Genomic DNA, 24,707 nt, shown 5'->3' with positions numbered 1-24,707 from the left:
TCGGAAATGTCCCTAATTGAATCTTATCTTCTTTTGATTAAGTCCTCTCTTAAATCCTAATTCTATAATCTTTACTTACTTGAGCAGTCTTCATTGCTACAAGGAATCCCACTGAAGTCAATGGGACTTTTGAAGTACTGATTAAAATCTGGACAGAATCAGCTGGAATTTACCTTCATTTTCTTTAGTGTATTTCACACCATGTGGATGAAGAGTATAGGATCTAGAAGCAAAGTTTTTCAAGTGGACGATAATGAGATCTCCAACTTCTGCCTTGATAATTGGGCCTAGGAACCCCAACCAGGAAGGCTTCTCAACTGTTTTGTTAAAGGAGTTATCAGTGAACTGTGTGTAGACAGCTTTTTTGTAAGTGCTTCCTATTCTGTCCGGGCCTCTTTGGAGAAAAACTCTGGCCTGTCTGCAGAGAAAACAAACACAGCCCTGTCAGAATACACTGATTCTTGAAAATGAATCTGTTAAAATGCCAGGGATATTATTATTTGTATCATGATAGCACCCCGAAGCCCCAATCATGAATCAGGGCTCCATTGGCTAGATAGTGTACAAATACATACCGAAAAGACAGTTCCTGCACCAAAGAGCTCGCAATCTAAATAAGGGAGAGACTAAACATTTGATACAGATACAGATCTTTCTACCTACTGTTCATAGGGGGATGATAGTATTTTCTGAGTTCTTTTGGTATATTCTGAGTTCTTCATACATGCTCAAAGAAAATGAGGGACGGTTTTCAACTTTTTTGAATATATCTTTGTAGCTCCCCCTCTTTACCCGGTTACCTTCTTTAATGCTAATCTGCTTACAAGTTTTGATGGACAGGTCTGGGTTCTTCTGGATCCCGCCACCCACTCAGCAGGGTGTATCTTCTTTATTTTTTCCCCATGAATTTATTTGGCGGTGCGCCTCCATGCCCCTTTGCTCCTTCCTGGCAGGGTCACCAGGACAGCTTGGGAGGAAAATTGTAACCACAGGGTAATCCCCACTTACTTGCCAGATAGTTGGAGACTTCCAAGAAATAACACAAACACATACCATTTTTTCAACACAATAATTATATTAAACAGGAGACAAATATAACTTAACAGGGTAAAACACTATTTTTAGTGTCACCAGTGCCCATGCTGCTAATACCTGTGACTTTCCCCAGTCACGTGACTTGATGTAGCAAATGTAAGATTAGCGTCCCATTGGTATGCGTACTTTGTTGGGGCCCTTGATGACCTAAGACCACAAAATTCTTCTCTGCAGTGGTTTAGCAGGGTGGCTGATTGGGTTCAGTACAGCCCAAAGGACTCACAAGTGGGAGAAGGTGTTAAATCCCTCCACAGGTTTAATATGCAGCAGGTTATAAAATCCCCAAACCCTTACTCCCTGGCTTGAGAAGACAGTTCAGGGAGTAGGGGGTCCCCAAAATGAATTCCCTGACTGACCAACTAAAAGGTGGTGCATTCACAAACTCCATGAATGACCCTCAGGTTCAGAGATGACTCTGGACTCCTCAGTCACTGCAGAGGGGCTGATCTCTGCTGGCAGGGATCCTCTTCAGGCAGGAGTCAGGCTGCTTCGGTCCCAGGATTTCCCCTCACCACAAAGGGGTGCAGGGCTCAAGGTGCAGGTTACATAACTGTACTAAAATCCAAACTGTCGTCTCCTAGCCCAGCATCCAGACACACTCACAGCAGGCAGCAGCCCTGGACTAGCAGCCAGAGCAGAGCTGACCATGTGGTGACTGGTCTCACCTAGGGAGCTGGAGGGCAAACTCAGCCTGGCTGGGGAAGTTTCCCAGGAAAACTCTACAAACTAGGAGTCATCAGTAGAGAAGGAAATACCCAGCTGAGAGATCTTGTTTTCAGGTCCCTAGAGGCCAGTTTTCAGGGTGGAACCCTGTATGCAGGCCTGGGACTCACACTGGGAGTGGGAGCTCCCCACACAGCCAGTCCTGCCCTTGCCCTGGCTGGCTCCACACTGACTCAAAAATGGCTTCTCCCCTTTCCTGAACTCCCTGGGAGGGGCATCTCGCTCCCTACTGGTTGCCGGGCAGACTCTGCGTTTGCTTTGACTCCCCCTCCCTACCAGGAGCTGCCAGCAGACAGAGCCCCAGGAATCTAGGTAATCTCCTTGGGGGTTCAATTAATCCTGAATCTTAAACTGAAATGGGTTATTTTACCTTAAAGCAAAACTTGGCTAAGAAAAAAACCCTGAATCTCCTTGTCCCATGCAGGAATATAAATACAAGGGAGTTTGGCTCCATCTCTTCTTATGTTTCCATAAATACAGTGTGTATGTTGCTCACAAATTACATGGAAAGTACATACACGTTATTGAAATAACATATTACATTTATACCTTAATTTCTTTAAATCTCATTACAAATGATAAAACTGTTACTTCCATTATTAGGTTACGGTAGCTTTTGAGTCCCTCGAAGTGGAGAAGAGATATTACTCAGGTGTAGAAAGAACATTAAGGATATTCTTTATTGAGGTGGCTGATACAGGTTTGTGCCAGTCAGGGAGAACTATAGATGTATCTCCCTAAGTACTGGCCTGGGTCAGGTATTTATGGAAGAGATTACAGGCTATAGTTGGGGAAATTTTGGCTCAGTTGGATGTTGTTTATGTGATGCAAGTATTAGCATTTATGTACTCTTAAATTCACTCCTGTTGGCTCCACTGAATAAGGACAACAGGACTGTGTCCTTTGAATTTGTGAGTTTTAAAAGGAAGATGCCCTTTTGCAGGTTCCCTATTTTATTAGAGATGATTCAAAACTTTTTCTCTAATTCTCCTTGAGTTTTGATAGCTTATATTAAATAGGAACCAGATCCAAGCTGCCCCTAGTTTTTTGTTTTGCAAAATCATCCAAGTTAGTATGCCTGGAGAGATGGTATAAAACCTAAACTTGTTTCAGTGTAGACTGGCCTTGAGAATGAGTAAGCCTGGCACACACACTGAAGGTGTGACAATTGAAAGCAAACTGTGAGCCCCTGATCCTACCATCACTGAAGTTGGCAGGAGTTTTGCCATAGACTTCAATGTCATCGGTGGAAGGGGAAGCAAGCAAGTGTATTTTTAAAAAGCCTCTGTCTACAATGGCCAGGGAAACTGCTAGCACTGACTCATGTTTGATTACATGATTGTCAACATGGTGCTAATACTGTTAACTAGGATATTTAGGCCAAATCCTGCAACGCTTATAGCCCATGTAATGACTGCTCGCATCAATTGCCCTAGTTCAGAGATGGGCAAACTACGGCCCGTGGGCCACATCCAGCCCGCGGGACCCTGTGCCCAGCCCCTGAGCTCCTGGCCTGGGAGGCCAGCCCCCGTCCCAGCCCTTTCTGTTCCCCCTCCGCTCAGCCTCAGCTCACTGCACTGCTGGCGCAATGCTCCTGGGCGGCCGGGCTGCGAGCTCCTAGGGCAGCGCAGCTGCAGAGCTGGGCCTGACCCGGTGCTCTGTGCTGCGCGGTGCGTGGCTGGCTCCAGCCAGGCAGCGCAGATGTAGTGCCGCCAGCCACCGGTGCTCCAGGCAGCGCAATAAGAGGGAAGAGGGGGTTGGATAGAGGGCAGGGGAGTTTGAGGGGGTGGTCGGGGCGGGGGTGTGGATAGGGGTCGGGGCGGTCAGAGGGTGGGGAACAGGGGGGTTGAATGGGGGCAGGGGTCTCGGGTGGGCAGTCAGGAAGGGCAGGGATTGGATGGAGTGGCAGGGGGTAGTCAGGGGCAGGGGTTCCGGGGGCAGTTGGATGGGGCAGGAGTCCCGGGGGGGCAGTCAGGAATGAGAGGAGGGGTTGGATGGGGCAGCAGGGGACAGTCAGGGACAGGGGGGTCCAGGGGCTGTCAGGGGACAGAGAACAGGGGGTGGTGGATGGGGCAGGAGTCCCGGAGGGGCCATCAGGGGACAAGGAACAGGGGGGTTGGATGGGGTAGGAGTCCCAGGGTGAGAAGCAGGGGGGGTTGGATGGGGTCAGGGGCCGGGCCATGCCTGGCTGTTTGGGGGAGGCACCGCCTCCCCTAACCAGCCCTCCATACAATTTTGGAAACCCAATGTGGCCCTCAGGCCAGAAAGTTTGCCCGTCCCTGCCCTAGTTGTTTCAAAAAGACTAATTGCTGGAGTAAGGATTATTCTGGGAGGAATCAATCCCCTAATTAGGAAAACGTTTGACATTCTGAAATTCAAAATTCGTCTGATTTCTACTCCTATGTGTAATTTTGCTTGTACAAAATCCAAAGCATTTATCGTGGGGCTGAACCCTGGGTAGGCACAATTTGTTCAGTCTGTCAATCACACAGCTTCAAAGGACTGATAAGGAGCTCTGTGTAATTGGAGAGCACAGACTCAGAGCAAGAGGGTGAGTTACTGGAAGTCAGATTTCAGGAAGCTTTGCCAGACACAAATTAAAATTAGGGAGCATGTTATGGCTCTTCTTGGACTGTATAAATAATTAGTGTTTACTTGTAAGGCTTCCTGTTGATAGTTGCATTGTGTTCTTTTCTTTCTCTCCCCTAATAGATAATAGGATTCATAAAAACACACTCTCATAGCCTGAGGGTTCAGGAAAAGAGTGAGAGTTTAGGAGCAGTTGAAAATGAGATGGGCCAAATTCATCACAAATATAACCCTACTGAGTTGAGTAAATTTATACCAGGGATGGATTTGGTCCTCTGTAGTTTGTCACAAAGCAAATAAGAGGAGTGCAAATGTGTCATCTGACAGCATTGCTCAGCATTTTGCTCTTCAGACTTCAGACCATTTACTCGCATTCCGTTTCCCATCCAGCTGTTTGTTGGATCACTGGCTTCATGCTTCATGCCTATAGTTCTAGGAAAGAGAATGAGACTAATCGATAGTATCCCATGCGGGTTATGTCTGAAGAAGGAATGTTGTTTAGAGTGAAAAAATTCGAACTCTTCCACCAAAAACCCCAAAAGAAAGTTTCCCTTATTTTCTTTTTTGATTCATCTTTTTTCTATCTTATTTGATGCATCTCTTTTTAATTGTCCATATTTTTGCTCAGTCTTAATTTGTCACCCTTTTAAAATATTTCACTTTTTATTTTTTTCTCTAAAATTTTCTTTCTTCAAAACACTTAATTTCTTATTCTTCCCCACTGACTATTTATATGCTATTCAGTGTTTTCTCTTTCCTTTCTCCACCTGTCCCAATGTTACCTCACCATTGTCCATCCTCCTCATTACCTTGGTCTTCCTTTCACTCTGTACAAACACCCTCACTCTTCAGCCCATTTGGGGTAGAGGAAACAGTACTTATTGTTCTTCTGACAAATGAAGGTGGTGAATGTCTTAGAGGGTGACTGACAGTGAAATTGCGGATGTCACTCTTCAAATATGCATGAGTTCACAGCCCCATAGTTCTAGGATGTCAGACTTTTTGAGATTTATCTTTCTTTATCAGTTAGAAGCATGAAATCATTCCACATGCTTGTGTCAGTATGGCTCAGTTCATTGCATCGTATATAGCCAGTTTAAATCCCTCATGAGGACTTGGGCTCCTAGCCAGTGCTGATGCTGCATTGCTGTACTTATGCTAGCCTTTTCTTCAGCTGGCACTCTCAACCCCTGATATTTGTTGGGGTTCAAACAAAAAACATAAATCAAAACTCTGCCAAAACTGATGAGTTGCACTCAGTTTTAAGACTAAAACCATAAACATGCCCAGGTGCATTTGGAAGATTCATAAAGTTCTCCATGAACTTAGTGTGAGGTTTCAAGTTTACAGCAAAATGTAAAAACACACAAATTTGATGTGGTCTCAGGATCTGTAGTGAAAGTTTCCATACTCTGCAGAAGTAGGTGAAAGCTTTCATGCCCTGACAATATCCCTTCCCCTCATTAAGACAGGATTGAATATCTAAAGCATGTGTATTATATACTAATATTATTTGTATGGCAGTACTGCCCGTTGTGTTAGGCTCTGAACAAAATGATGGTCACTCCCTCATAGAGTTTACAACTGAAGTAACAATCCTATATACTAGGATTCTGAATAACTGTGTCAAATAATCCATCATAATGGTCTATGTACATTACAAAATATGGGATGGTAGTAACCATATTAAGTCCTTGTCTCTGTGGCAAAAACACTAAAGAAGCAGTTTGTTGCTGACCTGCAGCTGGTGGGTTCTTTTATTTCAGATTCTGTTTAGGTTCCAGATGTAGTTATGTGAGTGAGATGTATTCTCACACTTGTGGCTGATTTACACATCTGTGTGTAATCATCTTACCAACTATTGCATGTCTTGTGCTACTCTTATCCAACTCATCACTTCATGAATAACGTTGGAATACCAAAGTGTCTCTGCCATATGAGAAACAAATGTTTTTTTTCTACACTACAGTGTAATTCTAAAACTGAATAGTGCAGAAACTCTTATGACCTTAGCAGAAAATCTCCAGCAAAATTGTGAAACCATTAAACATAGGAATTCAAGGTGATCCAGAAGAAACATACAGCAAATGTCAGGGGATTGCCAACAAAATATACCAGACTCTTAAAACAGTCTGCAAAATCTATTTACAGTAGACTTCTTAATAGTCCTACTTCTATTTTCTCTCCTTCTGAGATGCTTTTCCGTTTCCCCTCCTTATGAATTATATCTATTTTTGACTAGACCCTGTCTCTTGTATCTTTTTCACTAGCACAGACTAAGGCCCTGCTCTTGCAGTGAGCCCTGTGTGTGTGGAACCCTGTGTCCACAGGAAGCGCCTCTCTGGAGGAATGCAAGGGTCTGCCAATACAGAGCTTACTTCAGGATCTGCAGTTAGTTTCTCTCCTACTTATACAGTGATTGATCCTGGTCTCTTAGCATTTTGATGTCACATACAGGAGCAGGATTCCATTGTACTGGCAGACAGAAAGGAGAGTCTCAATGTTAAAAATAAATCAACAGAAAAACATCTACTGTGTAAAAGGAATTGTGAACAAAATAATCTGAAATTAAACCAATGATGTATATCTCAGTACAAATGGGATTAACTAAAATAGTCAAAGCTCAGAGACAGCTGAATAGCACAGCTTCAGTGCTGTAAAATTCTGAGTTTTCACAGCCACCATTTAAAAAAAAAAATCCTACCTTAAGTAAATATATGCACATGCAGCATCTTATCTATTTATTGAGAGATCGAAATTACACATCATGAGACATTCAGGGCCTGATCCTGCCATCCTTAATCAGCAAAGGCATCTGTTGTAATCGTACTGTATTCCAATGGGAGTTTTGCTGACGTGAATGGGCGCCTAGTCTGAGAGGCTCTTCTTCCATAAATACAAATGAATTTTTAACATGTTAGGAAAAACAGAAGACCCCTTACAAGCCCTGTAGAAAATGACTAGGAATAAGGATCTGATTCACAAGCCATTCAGAACAATGGGAATCTTTTCATTGACTTCAATGGGCTTTGGATCAGTTTCTAAACCAGCAGTGTCTACACCAACCATTATTGTAAAGTCAAGAGCATTTATATGTAGTTAGCACAAACTGAATGTTACTTACTCTTCTTCTGAAAAAAGCTGCCCAGATATTATATTTTTATTCCCAGGTGCATAGTTCCAAATGGTCTCTGTAATCCCAATGTAATACTCTCTGCTCGCTGCCCAGACTTGGCAACCACAACAAGCCAGCAAGCAGCTTACTAAGAACAGCTTCATTTTGCAGTCATAAACCTTGCTGGAATGATGGAGTAAAACATGAGACCAACACTGTGTCTCTTTATAAGATCAGTCCCCCTCCCACTCCCCAGTATGCTTTGATCAACAAAAGAAAAGGTTGCTCAACGCCCCTATGTTGTCAGAGTAAACAAACGTTTGGATTCCAGTAACTAAGTTGGCTCAGGTGATGTAAAGCAAGCAAGACAGTTCCTTCTTCTTTTTTTTGTTTTACCAATCTGATATTCATGCAAATTAGTTTATGTGCAATCCAGATGATAAATTTTGTGGATCAATTTTCAAGTGTTTCTGATTTAAGGGGGTCCTCAATGATCACAGTGACTCTGAAATCATTCAGTTCCTATGTCATCTAAGTAAACTCTTTGCTTTTCCTCTTAGTTTTATTCCTAATACTTTAAGAATATCGGGGGAAACTCCAAACTGGCATCTGTTTTCATTTTGATACTGTCAACCCTGTGCTTTTCTTCAGTAATGCAATCAGAAGAGAGCCAGAATCTGTGGGTTGGTCATGTGGGAGCAATGATTCTGCTGTATGGCCCCCTACCCCTTCTGAACCAATGGAACTTCCTCTTCCTCCCCTTTGTAAGGTTGGGACTCTATAGCCCAGGCTCTTATGGAAAGAGTGGGGGAAAGAATTGCTAGGGGGAAGGACCTGGTCCCCTCCAGGTGACAGCTGATATCTGAGCACAGCACTACCCCTCCATTAATGTGGGACTAATACCTACAGTAGCATTAACCTACATTTCATGACTGCAATTCCCAAAAGATGTGGGTTTGTGCAGGGTTGAGAATAGCTAGCTAGCAGGAGAACAGCCCCTGCAGAAGCTATTCCACTGTGGGGGAAAACTAGAGTTTCCCTTCCTCATGATTGCCCAGGATATTTGGGATTGGGGATGTGGGACCTTTAACTACTGTGCCCCAGAAGAAATATAGTTGTGAAGTCCATGGGCTGAACTTCCCAGGGTTTTCTGGGCCCATTCTTTCTCCTGTGAGCTTTCCATGGAGGAGGAGGGCTATATCTTTTGTTCTTATTCTTTTCAAAAGTAAGGAAAAAAAACAATTCTGCAATGACAAAAAGCATAACACATAGCCCGTGTGCAGGATAGCTTGTAACTGCAAGATACAAAGTATGTACAGAATGGTCAAGATTATCTGACCTAATGGATTAGTCTAAATCTACATTTTCAAAGGTTTGGCCCTGCAAAATTTGTACACACCTGTTGTATGAAAATCCCACAAAAGTGGCAGCTCCAGGTGTGGTTTCCAAAAGCACTTAAGTGAAAGTCCCATGGTTCTTGTGCTTTTATGACACCAGGAGTATGCAAAAGGGGAGGCAAGCAGGAGCATGGGCCCCAGGGCTGTGGCGGAGGCGGAGAACATACCCCTCCAAGCGTGGTCAAATTTAAATCCCTGAGTACGCCCCTGTATGTCACTTGGACATTTTTGAAAATCTCCGTTCACATTCAGAAACAGACACAAGGACACACTTTAATAACAGCACTTCCCATTGCATAGAGGCCAAAAAAGTTCAAATGAGATTTTATCAGCAGCTATTTTGCTACATTGCAAGGCCAAAATGATTTATACTCTTTCAGATGGAAAATTAATTTTCCAGTATATTGGGTAAACCTAGCAGGTTCCTTTTTCATTACATGCCAATCTGAACATTGCTTTACGTGAACTGGTCATAGAAAGAGCAAAGTAGCAATTTTAATCACCATTCCTATACAGGAATTCAGAGCACGTTTACACAAATAAAATACTCAAATTTGCTTTTTGCAAAATACCTTAAATAACAGCTCTATTAAATGTAGGATTCACTATCTAGTTCTCTATATGGTACACAGCAAAGGAGCAGCAGCGAATTTCAAAGCATAGTCAACTAACTTGGGCTCATGGGGCACACGGTGTAGGGCTGGAAATTGGGCGCAGGCTGGAGCCTAGACTCTAACGTCTACACTGCTGAGACCCAGCAGACTTCCCCACTGGGTTGCTCTGGAAGCAGAGTGATTCTGGTGCTCTGTGTGACGCTGTGGAGCTCTGCTTCACTCCCAATGCAGGCCTGGCCTGTGCTGAACACCTTCAATCTAGTCCTTAGTGAGGCATTCTCCATTGACTCAGTTTGTTTTACTGTGACTCTCTGGGGCAATAGAGGTATATTACTGGACAGTTTGAGCCCATCTACCTTCAGGTGCAACTTCCATTGATTTCAAGGAGAAATTTTGGTACCTATGCAGCTGAGGCAGATATTCCTGCAAAAGGGCTCAGTAGCAAATAATTGTGCTGGCTTTTTTACCATTAGGTTTCAGAGTTACTGCTCCATTTATATGGGAGCAATTTGCAACTTTTTTAGAGCTACAACCAGGATTAATTTGGCCTGTTGTGTCTGTTCACACACTTGGGCAGTCTGTATCACATGTATCATTTTATGTTCAGTGGTCTTTCTTCACAAGGGAACAAATCTCTTCTCCCTCTTTTGCATATCAATTTTGTTTGCTGACTCTAAGGTCCATTCTCCCAGCCTAGACCCAGTTTTTTCTGCTGTCAGCACCGCCGAATCAACATGCTGCAGCTGCGGAAACAGATCACTGTTGCCAACTTTCACGTGGTAAATAACCACCCTGACTTTCACAATAAGCCAACAATCAAGCTAATCCCATTTCAAAACAAGGCCAAAACAAGCCATTCTCTAAGAACCCCAACACTCTGTGACTAGATTCCCCCGGGCGTGCAGTCTGGGACTATGGTAGACCCACAGTGCACCCCGACTCTCTCCCCCCTTGCCCCTGCTTGCCGGGAGCCAATAAAAAAAAAGAAGCAATAAGCTACAACAAGCAACAAGCCAAAAACTAGCCAACAAGCAACTCACAAGCCAATTAAGCCAAAAACAAGCCCAATTTCTGTGTTTTTTTCCCCCAGGGGTTTGGCATGTCTGAAACAGATGTTTACTTTGCCTCCTGTACCATCAATGAAGTTGCCAGCTATGTCCGGAGTATAGAATTGCTGTTAGCATTGAATAGGGGAATAGGCACAAAGTAGGAAGAATGCAGACTGGATTTTAGCTACCAGGCAGATCTAGCAGTGCTGCTAGTTACAAAGATCTAGTTTGGGGTTGGTAATTGGTTAGAGAGGTTTTCACCTCTAGGTAGGGTGACTAGATAGCAACTGTGAAAAAAAGGACAGGGGTGGGGGGTAACAGGTGCCTATATAAGAAAAAGTCCCAAAAAACGGGACTGTCCTTATAAAAACAGGACATCTGGTCACCCTACCTCTAGGTCATTAATCCAAATCCAGCCTTGGTTTATCATCTGATGGCCTGTTTTAGCCTAGATCTCAGTGGACCCTGACACAAGTAAGGGTCATTACCAACGGAGCATGGAGATGCTTGCATAACTGCTGCCTATTCGGTGGATAAAGAGAAGATTCCATTCTCCAGAGCTGTCAAGCCAGCTCTTTTCATGAGCAATATAAAGTCACATGTCTTTGTCTGAAACTACACAGATGTGAAATGGAAACTTCTGACAGAGTAAATATGGACCAACAAGATGTTACCATGCTGGAGGGACACAGTGAGAAACAGAGACAAGGGCTCCTGTATAAGCTTGAAAGCTTGTCTCTCTCACCGACAGAAGTGGGTCCAATCAAGGATATTATCTCACCCACCTTGCCTCTCTAAAAAAAGGAGTACTTGTGGCACCTTAGAGACTAACAAATTTATTTGAGCATAAGCTTTCGTGAGCTACAACTCACTTCGGACATCCGATGAAGTGAGCTGTAGCTCACGAAAGCTTATGCTCAAATAAATTTGTTAGTCTCTAAGGTGCCACAAGTCCTCCTTTTCTTTTTGCGGATACAGACTAACACGGCTGCTACTCTGAAACTTGCCTCTCTAATATCCTGGGCCCCACTGGGCTACAACAACACTGCACACTGTGAGAAACAGTCAACCGTTCTCAGTGGTGCTAAAACAAACCATAATGATACCTACAAATAACATCATTGTTTCCTATGGCTTATGGGTCTCCTATCTGGCTCCATGATCTTCTAGTCTCTTGCTCATGTCTTTTCCCAGACAAACCCATGTCTTTTTGTTCCATACTTAGAATAATTGCAGGAGTGCTTGAATAAGGGCGGTGTTCAAAAGATATCAGTAAACCATTTGCTGTAAATGTCCTTTAAAGTTTCTGGTCTCATTCAATTCAATAAAACCTCTCTCAATAGCCACTGCTTGCTTATCTCATTAATCAACCCAGAGCCTGAACAGAATACCTTGTTTATTGTCTTTCACCAATACAAAGGAGGCTTTTACCTAATGAAGGCTTTGCAGTGCTGGGGGTTTCTGTTCTTGAGACACACCACTCATGTGATTTCACAATCAAAGATAAATCATTAAGAACTTTTTTAAAAAAATCTACAAAATATAGCAATTCCATTTCATCTAGGGTTGAAATCCAGATTAAACAACATATTCGGTTGGAAAAGGTTTTTATTTTCAGCACATTGGATATAAATATTTGGGGGGGGCCAAATCAAACACCTGTAACTTCACATATTTGATTGCTAAAACAGTGTCCCAGTGTTATTCTAGTCAAGGGGGAAATGTTCTGGTCTGGGAAAATTTTCTGATCTAAGGAATGCCAAGTGGGCAGCTTTATATTTTGCCAACATTCCTTTCCACCATGCACCTCTGACCTCCCATTCCACCTTGGAATGTGATCTTGGGGACTAAACCCTTTGTGACATTAGGCACTGAGACCCCTACAAGATGACAAGCCCTTACAGGTGTGAAGCAAAGTCTCTTCCCTCATTAAGAATGGCCATCCATCTGGTGCTCTTTTAATCGCCCTCTTTTATCCAAGTATACCCCATTCCTCTGCTCTCTAATTACCCTAGGACTTCAGCTATGAACACCAGCATTGTGAACTGATCAGTCAACCACATACCTCATTGTGTATTTCCAGTTCCAAATCAGGCAGCAGCAGAGAGACACACACTCACACACACACACACACACAAAGGAAGCATAGTACTGTGTTAAACATAAATTACTTAAAAAAAAAAAGGGAAAGTAGCATTTTTATCTTCATAGTAAAGTTTCAAAGCTGTATTAAGTCAATGTTCAGCTGTAAATTTTTGAAAGAACAATCCTAACGTTTTGTTCAGAGTTACGAACATTTCAGAATTACGAACAACCTCCATTCCTACATTTATTCTGCTGTAATTCCCCCTTTTATGGAAAATTCCTGTAGAATATAATGGGAATTAAACTAGTAGCTGTCAAGCTGTCTGGAGTGTCTCAGGAGCATGAGTACCAACCTCAGGGCAGACTGTTGAGAAGCAGGCACAAACCCCAAACTGGTTGTGAGTTCTAGACTTACATTTGATCTATCAAATGTAAACTCAGGTACTTTAATGGCCTACCCATGGAGTCATAGAAAATCCCCTTTGAACTGCTATATTCTTTTTGCCTTTCCTGCTGACTTTTATAGGCTCAAAAATCTCCTCCCAAATGAGGTCTATATTTAGAAAGGTATTTGTAAACTAGATTTTTTTTTCTCACGAGATTTAATGTTGTCCTAAGGGCTTGTCTACTTGGTGCCAGCAAAGCATATGAGAGGGGAGTGATTTATAAAGCACTTTAATGTGTCTCGCTCTAACTGTTCCATATAGACTAGAAAGGTGTGCTTTTCAAACAGGACTGTGTTAATGTGAAGTAGGTTCCTTTTTAAAGTGCAGCAGCATTCAGCAGGGTCTACATGGGGCAGTTAGAGTAAAACACACTAGTGTGCTTTACAAATCAGACCCCTCGGGTGTGCTTTGCTGTGCTGCGTAGGCAAGCCCTTTTAGTAATTCTCCTAAAATATGTTCTAAAGGGATTATTTGGCTTTGAGTATCTAAAGATAAAGAAACCAAAACCTGTTATTAGGTATGTTGATGATACCATGTTAAGCATAGCTGTCTTCCAAGCAGTTGACCCAGGTCTTTAAATCACGACTGGATATCTTTCTAAAATATATGCTATAGCTCAAAAAGAAGTTATGCAATGCAGAAATATTGGGTGAGGTTTGGATGGAGTGGTGAATATTGGGTGAGGTTTGTGGCCTGTGTTATGCAGGAGGTCAGGCTAGTAGAAGATCTCTTCTGGCCTTAAAATCAAGTAATTTTCTACTGATCAAGAAATTGAGGCCTGACACTATACACTGATGTCAATGGAAAGACTCCCCTTGACTTACTGAGGCCCTTGGAGACCATCTGAAATATTTATAAAGCCTAAATAAGGAGACGAAACAGTGGAATCTATGAAAGCATGGCAGCTTTACAGCACTTTCTTTATTGAAAACTAGAGATTTCTGTGTGAAAGCAGTTTCATAGCACTCATACAACACAAACTGGATGGCAAAGCAAAAGAGACACCGTTATCATTGTCATTCAGGATTAGCTGTGGTTAAGAAATGGATGTCGTATTTAAGAAAACATGGGAGAGCTTATATTTTAGCTATCAAAAACCATTTAAGTGAATCTAAAAGTACATTTCATGAGAGAAGTGGGTGTGAAAAAGAAATCCGTGGAAAATTAGTTTTAATGGCACCCACAGATCTGCTATGTAGAACAGTAAACGCTGGAGGAGCGAAGCCTGGCTGGCAATGAAGCGTTCTCTGCTACATTCAGATAATCCCCGGCTGTCAAAGGAAATGGGAAGAAGTCAAGGAGACTTGTAGCATTAACTCTCAGTATAACTTACAGTTTGCACAATGGAAACATCCACATGATATTAAATCAACAGAGCTTCTCAAGATAAAACAGGTTTCAGAGTAGTAGCTGTGTTAGTCTGTATTCGCAAAAAGAAAAGGAGTACTTGTGGCACCTTAGAGACTAACAAATCGTGAGCTACAGCGCCCAACTGTGTCATCAGTGAAGACAGAAGCAAAGCTCCTATTGATTTCAGTGGGAGCAGTACTGGGGCTCCAGGCAAATCAAATCTGTCTATTACCTGAGTCCCTGGCAAGCAGAGTGTTATGTTGGAGTTCAAATCCCTGAAACAGTGACATTCCCATTAAAGGCTGTTAAAAGGAGATTTTTATCTCCATTTACTCCAGACATCTTCTATTTATTGAATGGTCCTTTGTTTCACTTCTAGTGAGTAATGTAAATTCTGTTGATTTCAACATTTCATAAAGTACAAACTAATGATTTGTAGTTTCTCTATACTTCTGCTCAGTCAATGTGTTTTTTGTCTATGTCAGCAGATGCTTTTGCTTTATAGGCCAAGGTAAACTTGCTAGAGTTTTCCTTCCCTTCTAGAAACACTTGCCAGTGCATTTTGATACGACAATCACTTGCTGTTTAATAAAAGCAAAACAATCTGGAGGCTGAGCTGAATGATCTGCCCACGATGAACATTGTGGGCTGCATAAGAACACGAAAGGCTTCGAAAGCCTAATGAATGTGGCCATTCTTGAGCTAGCACTTCCAGCTCTACCCAGCCTCCAGAGCAGACAATGAAACCTATCATACACTTTTATAACTTCTGGCTGCCATGCTGAAAATATTATTTCACACCGTAATGCCTACTAGTGGCACCACCTATTTAAACTAAGGTCATTCAACGTTATTTTTTATTGTAGTATTGTTGTAGACCAGGAGCCCTTTGTGCTAAACCCTCACTTCTGAAACAGGGATTTCTTGGTCATTTTAATAGGGCTCTGCTGATATGTCCCACAGAACAACATTATGCACATTGACATAAAATACATACCAAGTTCTTGAGTGCCAAAACCCACCAGGTTGTTTCTTACTCTCTCAGCTATGAAACCCACTTGATGTTAAAGACAAACTTGAACTTGTTCCTAGGAGGTAGATGCTCAGCACTCTTCACTGACACCAAAGTCCTGTATTCTCTCTATATTAAGTACTGATGTTTAATTTTCAGGGTCATTTTATTTAACCTTCACAGCCCCACATTCCCAATCAGAAGAGTTTAAGTGAGAAGCCTGGGATCCCTGCATGTTGTATGGAATGCAAGATGAATTTGAATAGTACAGTATGTTGTTAAATGCACTTGACTACAATGCCTGGTATCTAAACAAATCTAAACAAATTAGATTAGGAAAGTAATGTTTCAAATTCATAAAAAACAATGGCCAGATCCTCAGCTGGTGTAAATCGGCATCTGAGTGAAGTTGATGGAGCAATGCTGATTTACACCACCCTAAGATTTGGCACAAGGTCTTTTGTTACCTGTATAAAGACAGAGTAGGTCCCACAGAGTATCTGTTTTAATTCGGCCATCACTTTAAGAAAGCAGATGATCACTTGAAGTCCACTAAGGGCTATGAGAATAGAGAATAAAATGATGTTCCACTCCACTACGTGCACGGGTTCAGTGCACTGAGACCAGGAGCTGTACGCAATGAGGTAACTACCAGAGAAACAGAAAAATGGGGAAATTAGACCAGTTTAATGCCTTGAAATTTAACACTCAATAATAATAATTCTAATAGTAATCATACAAAATAATAAAACCTGTTTGTTCTGATGTCCTGGAGCCAAATTCTGGTCTCAGTTACACCAGTGTAAATCCTAAGTAGCTCAATCAAACCCTGTGGTGTTACTCAAGATTTACAATGGTGTAACTGAGCCCAGAATCCAGATCAGAATTCACAGAATGCATCTTCTTCATTCAATTCACTGCATTTTTGTCATGGAAGTGTTAGAAGTTCTGCATTTTCTGCTAATGATACAAACTGAATTTAAACAGAGACTATTTAGGTCCCTTCTATTTCATGAGTATCACTCAAACTGCAGTTGATTATACTTTAGCTGAAGTTGGAGTTTTTTAACCAGCATAGATCAGTAATGCCCAAATAATATTTCACTATGACAAGAGGATGGAGTGGTGACTGGGGGCACTGCCTAAGGGAGTATCACCATTTGTAATTCCCATTTGGCCTCAGGCCACCCTCTGTCTCCCTGCTAGCCCTATAGAGTATGTCATTCACCTTCTCTGTTGTATCATCATAACAACGTGAAGGAGATGCAGTATTGCCATCCTCAAGAGATCAGAAATCGTGAGTCAGATGTCCCTCTCCATCCATGTGTGATAATTTCAGATTGAAAAGTCAGCCTTTAATGCACGCAACTGCATGCCTCTCCCTGGCTGCTCAGATGGAGACACCACTTACCCTCTCCTCACCCTGAAGAAAGGAAATGGAAGGCAGTTCCCCTATTGCTTTCTTGACTCTCTCCCTTCCGAGTTTATTCCCTTTGATAAAAGAAGGGCTGGATGGTAAATAGTTTGAGAACCACCGACCCAATGAACGCAACGTTATTCACACTAGTACATAGAATTTATTTTATTTTTTAGAATTGATGAGTTACAGATTACATATCAGTCAAAGAACTTCTAACTTGTATCAGCCATTCATACAGGTGATGATGGCACAGTACGAACAATATAGGATTGATCTAGCCATTAGCAAGAAGCAGCACTTCCCTGATACCGTGGGAGTTGGCAATACTGGAGATGGCATGGTCTATTATTGGTTCCAAGAACCATCACTGTAGTCGTATTTGTGAGGTTTTTAATAGGTTCAGTGCTGGCCTCCATTTCTCCTTTATTAATAAATTACACAGTTTGGGCTGAATCCAGAGTCCCTCACTTGGCATCTGGCCCTTCATGTTCAAATCAGGCTTTTTTTTATTTATGAATTAAAAAAAACAACAACCCAACAGAATATTACCATTATTAGTATGTGTCTCAATGGTGTCACCATAACATAGAAATAGAGAATACACCACATGTGTATAAGGATCCACTTCTTTTGTCTCTACTCTAAACTGAAGTCAGTAATTCCTATATTTTAGAGCAATGGCTTTCAACCTGTGGTCTGCAGACCCTTGGGGGTCTGCAGACTAAGATTTTCAAAGGGGTCTGCACCTCCATTCAAAAATTTTTAGGGATCCACAAATGAAAAAAGGTTGAAAACCACTGTTTTAGGGAACAATCCCATACTTGCTGAGGAATTTGGCTTTTCATCTTCTTCTATCTAGGATTTCATGACTAGTCCAATGCTTAGTGTACTCCACTGGAAGTTGGAAGAACTTGACTTTATCTTGAAATATTTCCATATTAAAAAATCTTATCCTTGAAAAGGAGATGGTTTCAAACTTCTGCATTCAAAGCAGTCACAGGTTCTAGATCTGCACTTCACATATGCTTAGGAGCTTTGATATCTCACTGGAAGATTAGCCAAATTAGCTGAACATTAAACTTTCTCTGTAAAGATGCAAATAATTTTTTTTTCCTTTGTGTGTTCTGCTCAGAAACAAATTTAAAATATGCAGTATTCATTGTGGAGCAAAGATTTTTAAAAGCTAAGAAAATACATATGCTGTGATAATGGGTAAATTTATTTTTATCTATAAATTACCTCCAAAAGGACCTTTTTATCTTTTTTCTGTATAGTTTCTTATAGTAGATATAAAGATGTTTCTTACCCCCCTGCAGTGTCTTTGAAGATATAACCCCAGCCAGCTGGAGTATTGCAGAATGGGCCTTGCACTAAGCCCAAAGTAGAGATGATGACATTATATCCCGAAAAAGCAATTCCAAGCAGGGCTAACACAACTGAAATGAAACTCTGTATAGAAGAGAGAATAAATGTTATCAGCATGGGGGTTTCACCTAATCAGAGCCAACCACCAAACAACATGCCCTGGCTCCTTTGCCAGGTTTGTACCTTACAGGCATAGTTGTTCAAAATTCAATAGGAAATGGGATCAGGACAACAGTGAGACCCATCCCTGGCAACAGCATTTTCTCTTTTGGGATTGTGTCCTCAGGGGAAATGCCAAATTTCTCCAGAGATAAGACAGTTTTATTCCCATTGGTTTTTAAAATGTACTTTTGCAAACGCATTGTAGCAGGCCAGGAGGGCACTTCAACACTCATAAGACTTGTTTGCATCCCAATCAGCATTTACGCAGATTCTTTATTTTCCATCTAATGTAAGAAGGGGGTGTGAGGAGGTGAAGGAGCAATTCAGCAGGGGAGAGAGTTGAAAGACAACAGTCCAAGGCCATCAGTGTTCTTCCTTAACTCTTTTGTTTCCTGGGGACTTCACCTGTGCAGTTGGAGGAAGCAACTGGACTTGTGATGACCCGTGGGGTTGTCTCTACCCTCACCCAGGGTTCTGTCCTAATACAGAGAGAGGAAGGAACTAGCCATAAAGAGGAAGTCAAGGTTTGGCTGGGGAAATGGGGGAGGAGGGGAACTCAGAATGAATGCTGAGTAGAGAAACAAAAGACAAAACCACGACTCACCCTGTACGTTTTGTTACAGCTCTCGCTCTGGCAGCATTGGTAGAACGTGTCACGCTCCAGTGTTATTAGAAGTGCTGCTAACAGAAGCATCTGTAAGGGGGAGACTGTAAGATGAGTGGAATAACTGGAGATCCCGCACCTGATTCTCTCCTGCCCGTGCCCAGTAAGTGTGAAATGCCACCAGTCTGAACTGGTAGCACTTTACACCCACTTTGCACAGAAGTATATGACTGCTGCAGGTACATGGCAGGGGAGAGTCAGGGCCCTAGTAAGACATGACTGGAAATTTTGCAGAAAAGAACTAATGAGCTTCACTTCTCTCTCTGCCAATCCTCCACATGCAGCTTAGGACTTTTCTCAAAGTTTTAAGTTATTTGACATTGGTTGGGTAATTTCACCAAGTAAATCTTGGACTTAAGTTCATAATAGTTTCCAGCATTTAAAAAAAACGTATCCAAGGGGCCTCTGGTAAGGGCCATATGAGGAAGGGAAGGGATGGCCCCTCTGGGTTGGAGGAATGGGGAAGGTGGGAGGAGGAGTGCTAATGTAGACAAGGTGCTGGCAATATCAGCATTTTAAGCACCATGTTGTGTAGATCTGCTTAAAATACTAGCAGCCATCTGGATTTCTGCCTACACTAGGACTCTCATGGATGATCCCACCGTTGGAACTGAACCAATAGTAACTACAATGGGAAATTTTAGTAAAAATACCCTGGTGTAGGCACAGCCTGAACCTCTTGCTATTCGATTCTCTGTTTGTAAAATGAGGACAATGGTAACTCTCATGAACTCCCAATGGAAGGGCTCTGAAATGGAAAAGTGCTAAATGGAAGTTTTGAAATCTCTATATAGGGTATTTCTAATTTTTGTGGTTGGTGCTTTTCAAACCTCCAGCTTATCAGTGTTTCTCCATTTGAGTTTCTGGGCCTCCAGTAAATTTTCTCTGATCACCACAAGTTTGACATTTTTCAGACTGATGTAGAACATGCACAGTGATAGTTTCAAAATTAGGTCTCATCTTTATTCATTTTACATCTTTCCCTTTTTAATGTATCAGTAGAAAGACCCTACCAAATAGAATTGACATTAATAATATAAGATACCTGTCTAAACACATAAGAGGGCTGTGGCTTTTTAACATTGTGTACTATGTTCATAGGAACTAGCGGTGCTGGGGGTGCTACTGCACCCCCTGGCTTGAAGTGGTTTTCACCATATACAGGGTTTACAGTTTGGTTCAATGGCTCTCAGCACCCCCACAATGCAAATTGTTCCAGCACCCTTGACTATGTTACCACAGATAAGAATATTAAAAATCTGTTAGAAAAAAGTTACTGTGCGTGATCTGCCACTGACTGTAATTGATTGACTTGTCTAAGTTTTTACACAGCACCAGAGCTTTACTGATTAGTGGCCATAGCACATCGTGGTATAATATGCACAGTATCTGCAGTCAGATTTGCAGTTACATATATAAGAATTTTCACTTTTAGCATAACTCCCAAACCCAAGTAGATGGTTAGCCAATCCCCTCCCACACACTACTGCACAATCTTTGCTTATATGACAAAAAGCATGGAAACCCACCTCCCAAAATCATGTTAAAAAAAAAAATCACGTACATGCCAATTTTGTTCAGCTGTCCATGATCAATGCCCTTGATTTTTTAAAGCTGATCAAATTTACTGCCTATAAAATTAGCTAAAATAATTAATCTCCCCTTTAAAAGCAAGATCATGACACAATCACACCTTGCTGCAGGGTTATCCCTACAGATGTGATTGTGCTAACATCATTTGCTCTAGCATACAACTCAATAAAATCCACAGAACCGACACTTACCATCACACCAGAGAAACATATTCCTTCAAAATACCACACGTAGTTGGTGAGCTGGTTACTGGTGGCGTATGAAGTTTTCCCATTAGGGAAGTATAACAGGATATTAACAACAATACTCCAAAGTGCAAGAGGTATCAACAGACAACTCAAACAGCCTCTGCATTTTTGTAAACCCATCTCTTAAGGACTTTAAATACTTTCACTATTCTAAGCCCACACAGGGCTACTTCTTTTAAAGTTGCAAAACCCTGCCACCTTCTTGTTTTGATGCAGTCATTTTGTATTCATGGGAACCTAGTTGCTGGGGTATGGTTCCAGTCAAACAATCCCAGTGCTAAAGTAAGTGCTTTACTGTTTGTGGAACAAAGGGCAAAATATCACTGGCTGAAGGGCTAGTCTATCTCCTGTGCTGGAGCGTGTGACTGTTTCTTTGTTTCCCTCTAAGGGCTATTCCTTGGGGAGCTTGAGATTCAAATGAGTGTCTAGAAGAATCAGGAAGGAACACAACCCAGGGTTATAACAACAACACATCAAGCATGTGTATGTCACTTTTTCATCTTCTAAAACACATGGTTTAGAAATATTAACAAAGTAATGTCCACAGCACTCTGCACACAACATGCCTCGCAGGTAGGCCCTGGACTGTGAGACCTTCCAAAGTTTACTATGTTCTGAGGGGCAATGAAGTATTATTAGAACTAACATATTTCACGTACTTTATGTTGTTATCTTACAGCACTCTTGTGAAGTAAGCCGGTATCGCTGTTCAAGAACTGGGTTCTATTCCTGGCTCACTTCTGTGTCTGTTTTATCCCCCACTCCATTTGTCTTTTCTGTCTATTTAGATTGTATGCTTTTGGGGGCTAGGGCTGTTTCTTACTATATGTATGTTTGGGGTTTCTAAGTGCTAAGTAATATCAATTATGAAGAATAACTTGAGCAATGGGGAAAGCAAGGCACACAGAAGATAAGGATGGTCTCGTGGGCAAGGCACTAGAGTGGAACCTAAGAAACCCCTGGGTTCACTTCTTGGCCCTGAGACACAGATTTCCTGTGTGATGTTGGGCATGTCACTCATCTTCTTTTTGCTTCAGTTCCTCCTCTGTAAAGTGAGGCTAATAATGCTCCTCAGGGTTTGTGAGGCTAAATGTATTCATGTCTGTGATGGGGCCCATAGAAGTCTCTAGGTAGAAAGGCTGTGTATTACCTGTGGCTGCAGAGAAAACCAGGATTACAGCTCAGCACAGATTGGCCCCTGTGCAATAGCTTTATATAATATCTGTAAACAAAATTATTTGAAGGGGGGAAATTACAAATGAGTGGGCAGGAAACTAAAAACAGCAAACCTTCACTCAAAACATAGCTTGTTTGCAGTCCTGTCCCTGTGAATGAGGTATCTCCTCTAATAGCTTATGTAACCCTTCTGCCAGGTGGTGCCAGCAGCAACTAGGGCCGGGTTCAAAATCTAGGGATCCTTTTCCATTTATACAACAGAGAACCAGCTCGAGCCTCCACCCAGTAACCTGGGAAATTTACACACCATCCCTGGGCACCTCTGAGAGGCAATACTTCCCCACTTGCAAGCACAGAATCTGAGTGTAGAAAAGAAACTTTTAATAAAAGGAGGAAAGTAACTCAGCATTAATTTGGAAAAACACCGCAAACAGGGTTCATAAACATAAACCATGAGTAAAAGACCCACCCCTAAATAGGTTGGGCAGTGTCCTTTTCCCCTCATGTTCTTAAGTCCAGCAACCCAATAGTCCCTTTCACATGCCCAACCCTTCTCTGCACCCCACTCACAGTTGCTGTCCTTGGTCAGTGCAGACCCAGATTCAGAGATGTATCTGCAGAGTTCACCTCCCTCCCTGGGTGGGGTAAAGAGGTACCTTACTCATTCCGCTGCTCGGGTACACACTTGCCACCCCTCTCCGCCAGCTGCTCCGTTGGCCGATCATCGCACCTCTCTGTTGCACCAGCCACTCGTTCTCCAGCTGACTGTCAGTCACCTTCTGCTGCCACCTGCCTCTCTGCCTATGACAGCTGCACATCAGTCTCTAATTTTCAGCTCTTTGCAGGCTGGGCAGAAACACTGCCTCATCTCAAGTGATTTCAGCTCTCAGTGATTTTTAGCTCTCCTTTTTTTGCACAGACAAACAGTTATTTCCCACCAGGTTAGAATCCCCCTACCCCTTGTCAGAGCAATATAACATACCAACATTGTTATAAACTGAAATTTCAAGAGGATACAGTTTCTCGATTGCTTTTTTGACTTCGAGCTGAGTTCTGGCAGTTTCCTACCACAACTGATTTCAGCCCTGATTGGGTATTTAACATAACAAATAGGTTCCTAATGAATCCTATTTAGCTCTATTTTTTTAACAGTGGGGAGGAACAGGTTAAACCAGTCTAGGGAGAACCCTGGCTGAGGCTTTGCAGTCTCCTGGCTGGGGATACCTATCCCCACCCCTCTTACTTTCACAGGGCTCTGACTTTTGAGCCCCTGGCTTAACAGGGTTCTTTCAACTGAGGGTGGCCCCCTCATTTGGGACAGGTTAAGCACAGTCCTGCTTTCCTGTATTCCTACAATAATTACAACATTGGTAACCATATTTCACTACCCCTGCATTCAGTACTAAGGTGATTTGTACCCAACACCAGCCAGAGTGATCACTTTGACACCACTGTATTTACTGAATATGTAAGCAGAGCAGGAGCAAACTGTATTTGCATAAACAAATCTAAAGTTTCTCCCACTCCCAGCTAGCTGTCAGGGAAACATTCATTCTGACCCTGCTTACACTTGCAATGCTGTAAAAATTTCTCATGTACAGTACAACAGAACATTTCCCAACCAGTAGTTAATTGCATTGGGCAGTATAATTGGAATCATTAGGGATTATAGAATTATGGAACTAGCAATTATCTGGTCCACCTTTGAGCCAATACAGGATATTCTCTGCAGAATGTTTTCTAGAGTTTTGTCTAATCCAATTTAAAATGACATAAACAGTGACTAAGTCTATGTTTTAGCCATGGGTATTTTTAGTAAAAGTCACGGACAGGTCACGGGCAGTAAACAAAAATTCACTGCCAATGACCTGTCCATGACTTTTACTAAAAATACCCATGAATAAAACTTGGGGGAGGGCTTCCAGGGGGCCCTGTGGGTGCTGGGGGAGGGTGGCCCGGGTTCTGCAGGGGGTGGGTGGTGGCACACAGCCCGGGACCAGGGGTGAAAATAAGGCGGTACCGGTAAAAAGTGGCTGCCAGTACCAGCTCGTACAGCCGATGTTAAAGTGCTGCCACGAAAAAGGACCCTGCTTTAACGTCGTTGCCCCTTTTGCCCCTCCCGGGCCACCAATGGGGGCGGGGTAGGAGCAGCTACCCTGAGGCCAGAGATTTAAAAGCCACAGGCCTTTTAAATCACTGCTGGAGCCCTGGGCAGCACAGGCCAGGCAGTGCAGATGGGCTGGCTAGGGGATGCTGACCACCAGCCCCGGCCCTCACACCTGAGTTCCCACCCCTTCTGGGGTGGGGGCGGGCAGAGCCAGCCCCGTACCAGTAAGAGTTCAATTTTACTTTCACCCCTGCCCAGGACTCCTGCTGGGGCAGGGGCCAGCTGCACACAGCCCAGGACGCCCGCTGGTGCTGGGGGGGCCACAGGCAGCATTGTGTGGCCCAGGAGCCCCCCTGGTGCTATAGGGGCATGGGCAGTGGTGTGTGACTCGGGATCCCCACTGGTGTTGAGGGGGGGTTAGTGGAGCCAGCAGCCTGCCTACCTGGGTCCACCCCCCCCCCCCCCACACACACAGCAGCAGCAGAGTTTGGGTGTGG

At 42.8% G+C, this 24,707-nt stretch overlaps 2 protein-coding genes across 5 annotated transcripts in view; both read right to left on the bottom strand.

Annotated features, from left to right (window-relative positions):
* The window catches only part of CP (ceruloplasmin), a 38,237-nt gene extending 30,498 nt beyond the window's left edge, over positions 1-7,739 (bottom strand). The window contains exons 1-2 of one of the 2 annotated variants that reach the window (XM_048863959.2): positions 7,532-7,739; positions 174-418 (exon numbers count right to left, since the gene is read on the bottom strand). In XM_048863959.2, coding sequence (XP_048719916.2) covers positions 174-418; positions 7,532-7,686 — 400 coding nt within the window. In that variant the 5' untranslated portion in view covers positions 7,687-7,739. The remainder of the gene's footprint in view (positions 1-173; positions 419-7,531) is intronic. The other variant, XM_048863958.2, reaches the window with a different exon arrangement.
* A 6,261-nt stretch (positions 7,740-14,000) lies between these two features.
* TM4SF18 (transmembrane 4 L six family member 18) lies at positions 14,001-22,936 on the bottom strand. 3 transcript variants are annotated; one of them, XM_075132187.1, is made up of 5 exons: positions 22,765-22,936; positions 19,027-19,130; positions 18,202-18,344; positions 15,943-16,123; positions 14,001-14,384 (listed from the first exon to the last, which is right to left on the bottom strand). In XM_075132187.1, the coding sequence occupies exons 1-5, from the start codon at positions 22,919-22,921 to the stop codon at positions 14,370-14,372; spliced, it is 600 nt and encodes a 199-aa protein (XP_074988288.1). In that variant the 5' UTR covers positions 22,922-22,936; the 3' UTR covers positions 14,001-14,369. The 3 variants fall into 3 exon arrangements, with proteins under 3 accessions (XP_074988288.1, XP_048721085.2, XP_048721084.1); XM_048865128.2 differs by having other exon boundaries at positions 19,027-19,116; positions 22,760-22,934; XM_048865127.2 differs by lacking the exon at positions 22,765-22,936 and adding an exon at positions 20,871-22,626 and having other exon boundaries at positions 19,027-19,116.
* Between the last annotated feature and the right edge of the window lie 1,771 nt (positions 22,937-24,707).

This window comes from Caretta caretta, chromosome 9, assembly GCF_965140235.1.
Source record: "Caretta caretta isolate rCarCar2 chromosome 9, rCarCar1.hap1, whole genome shotgun sequence".
Lineage (NCBI taxonomy): Eukaryota > Metazoa > Chordata > Testudines > Cheloniidae > Caretta > Caretta caretta.
This window is presented reverse-complemented; position numbering and strand designations above follow the sequence as displayed.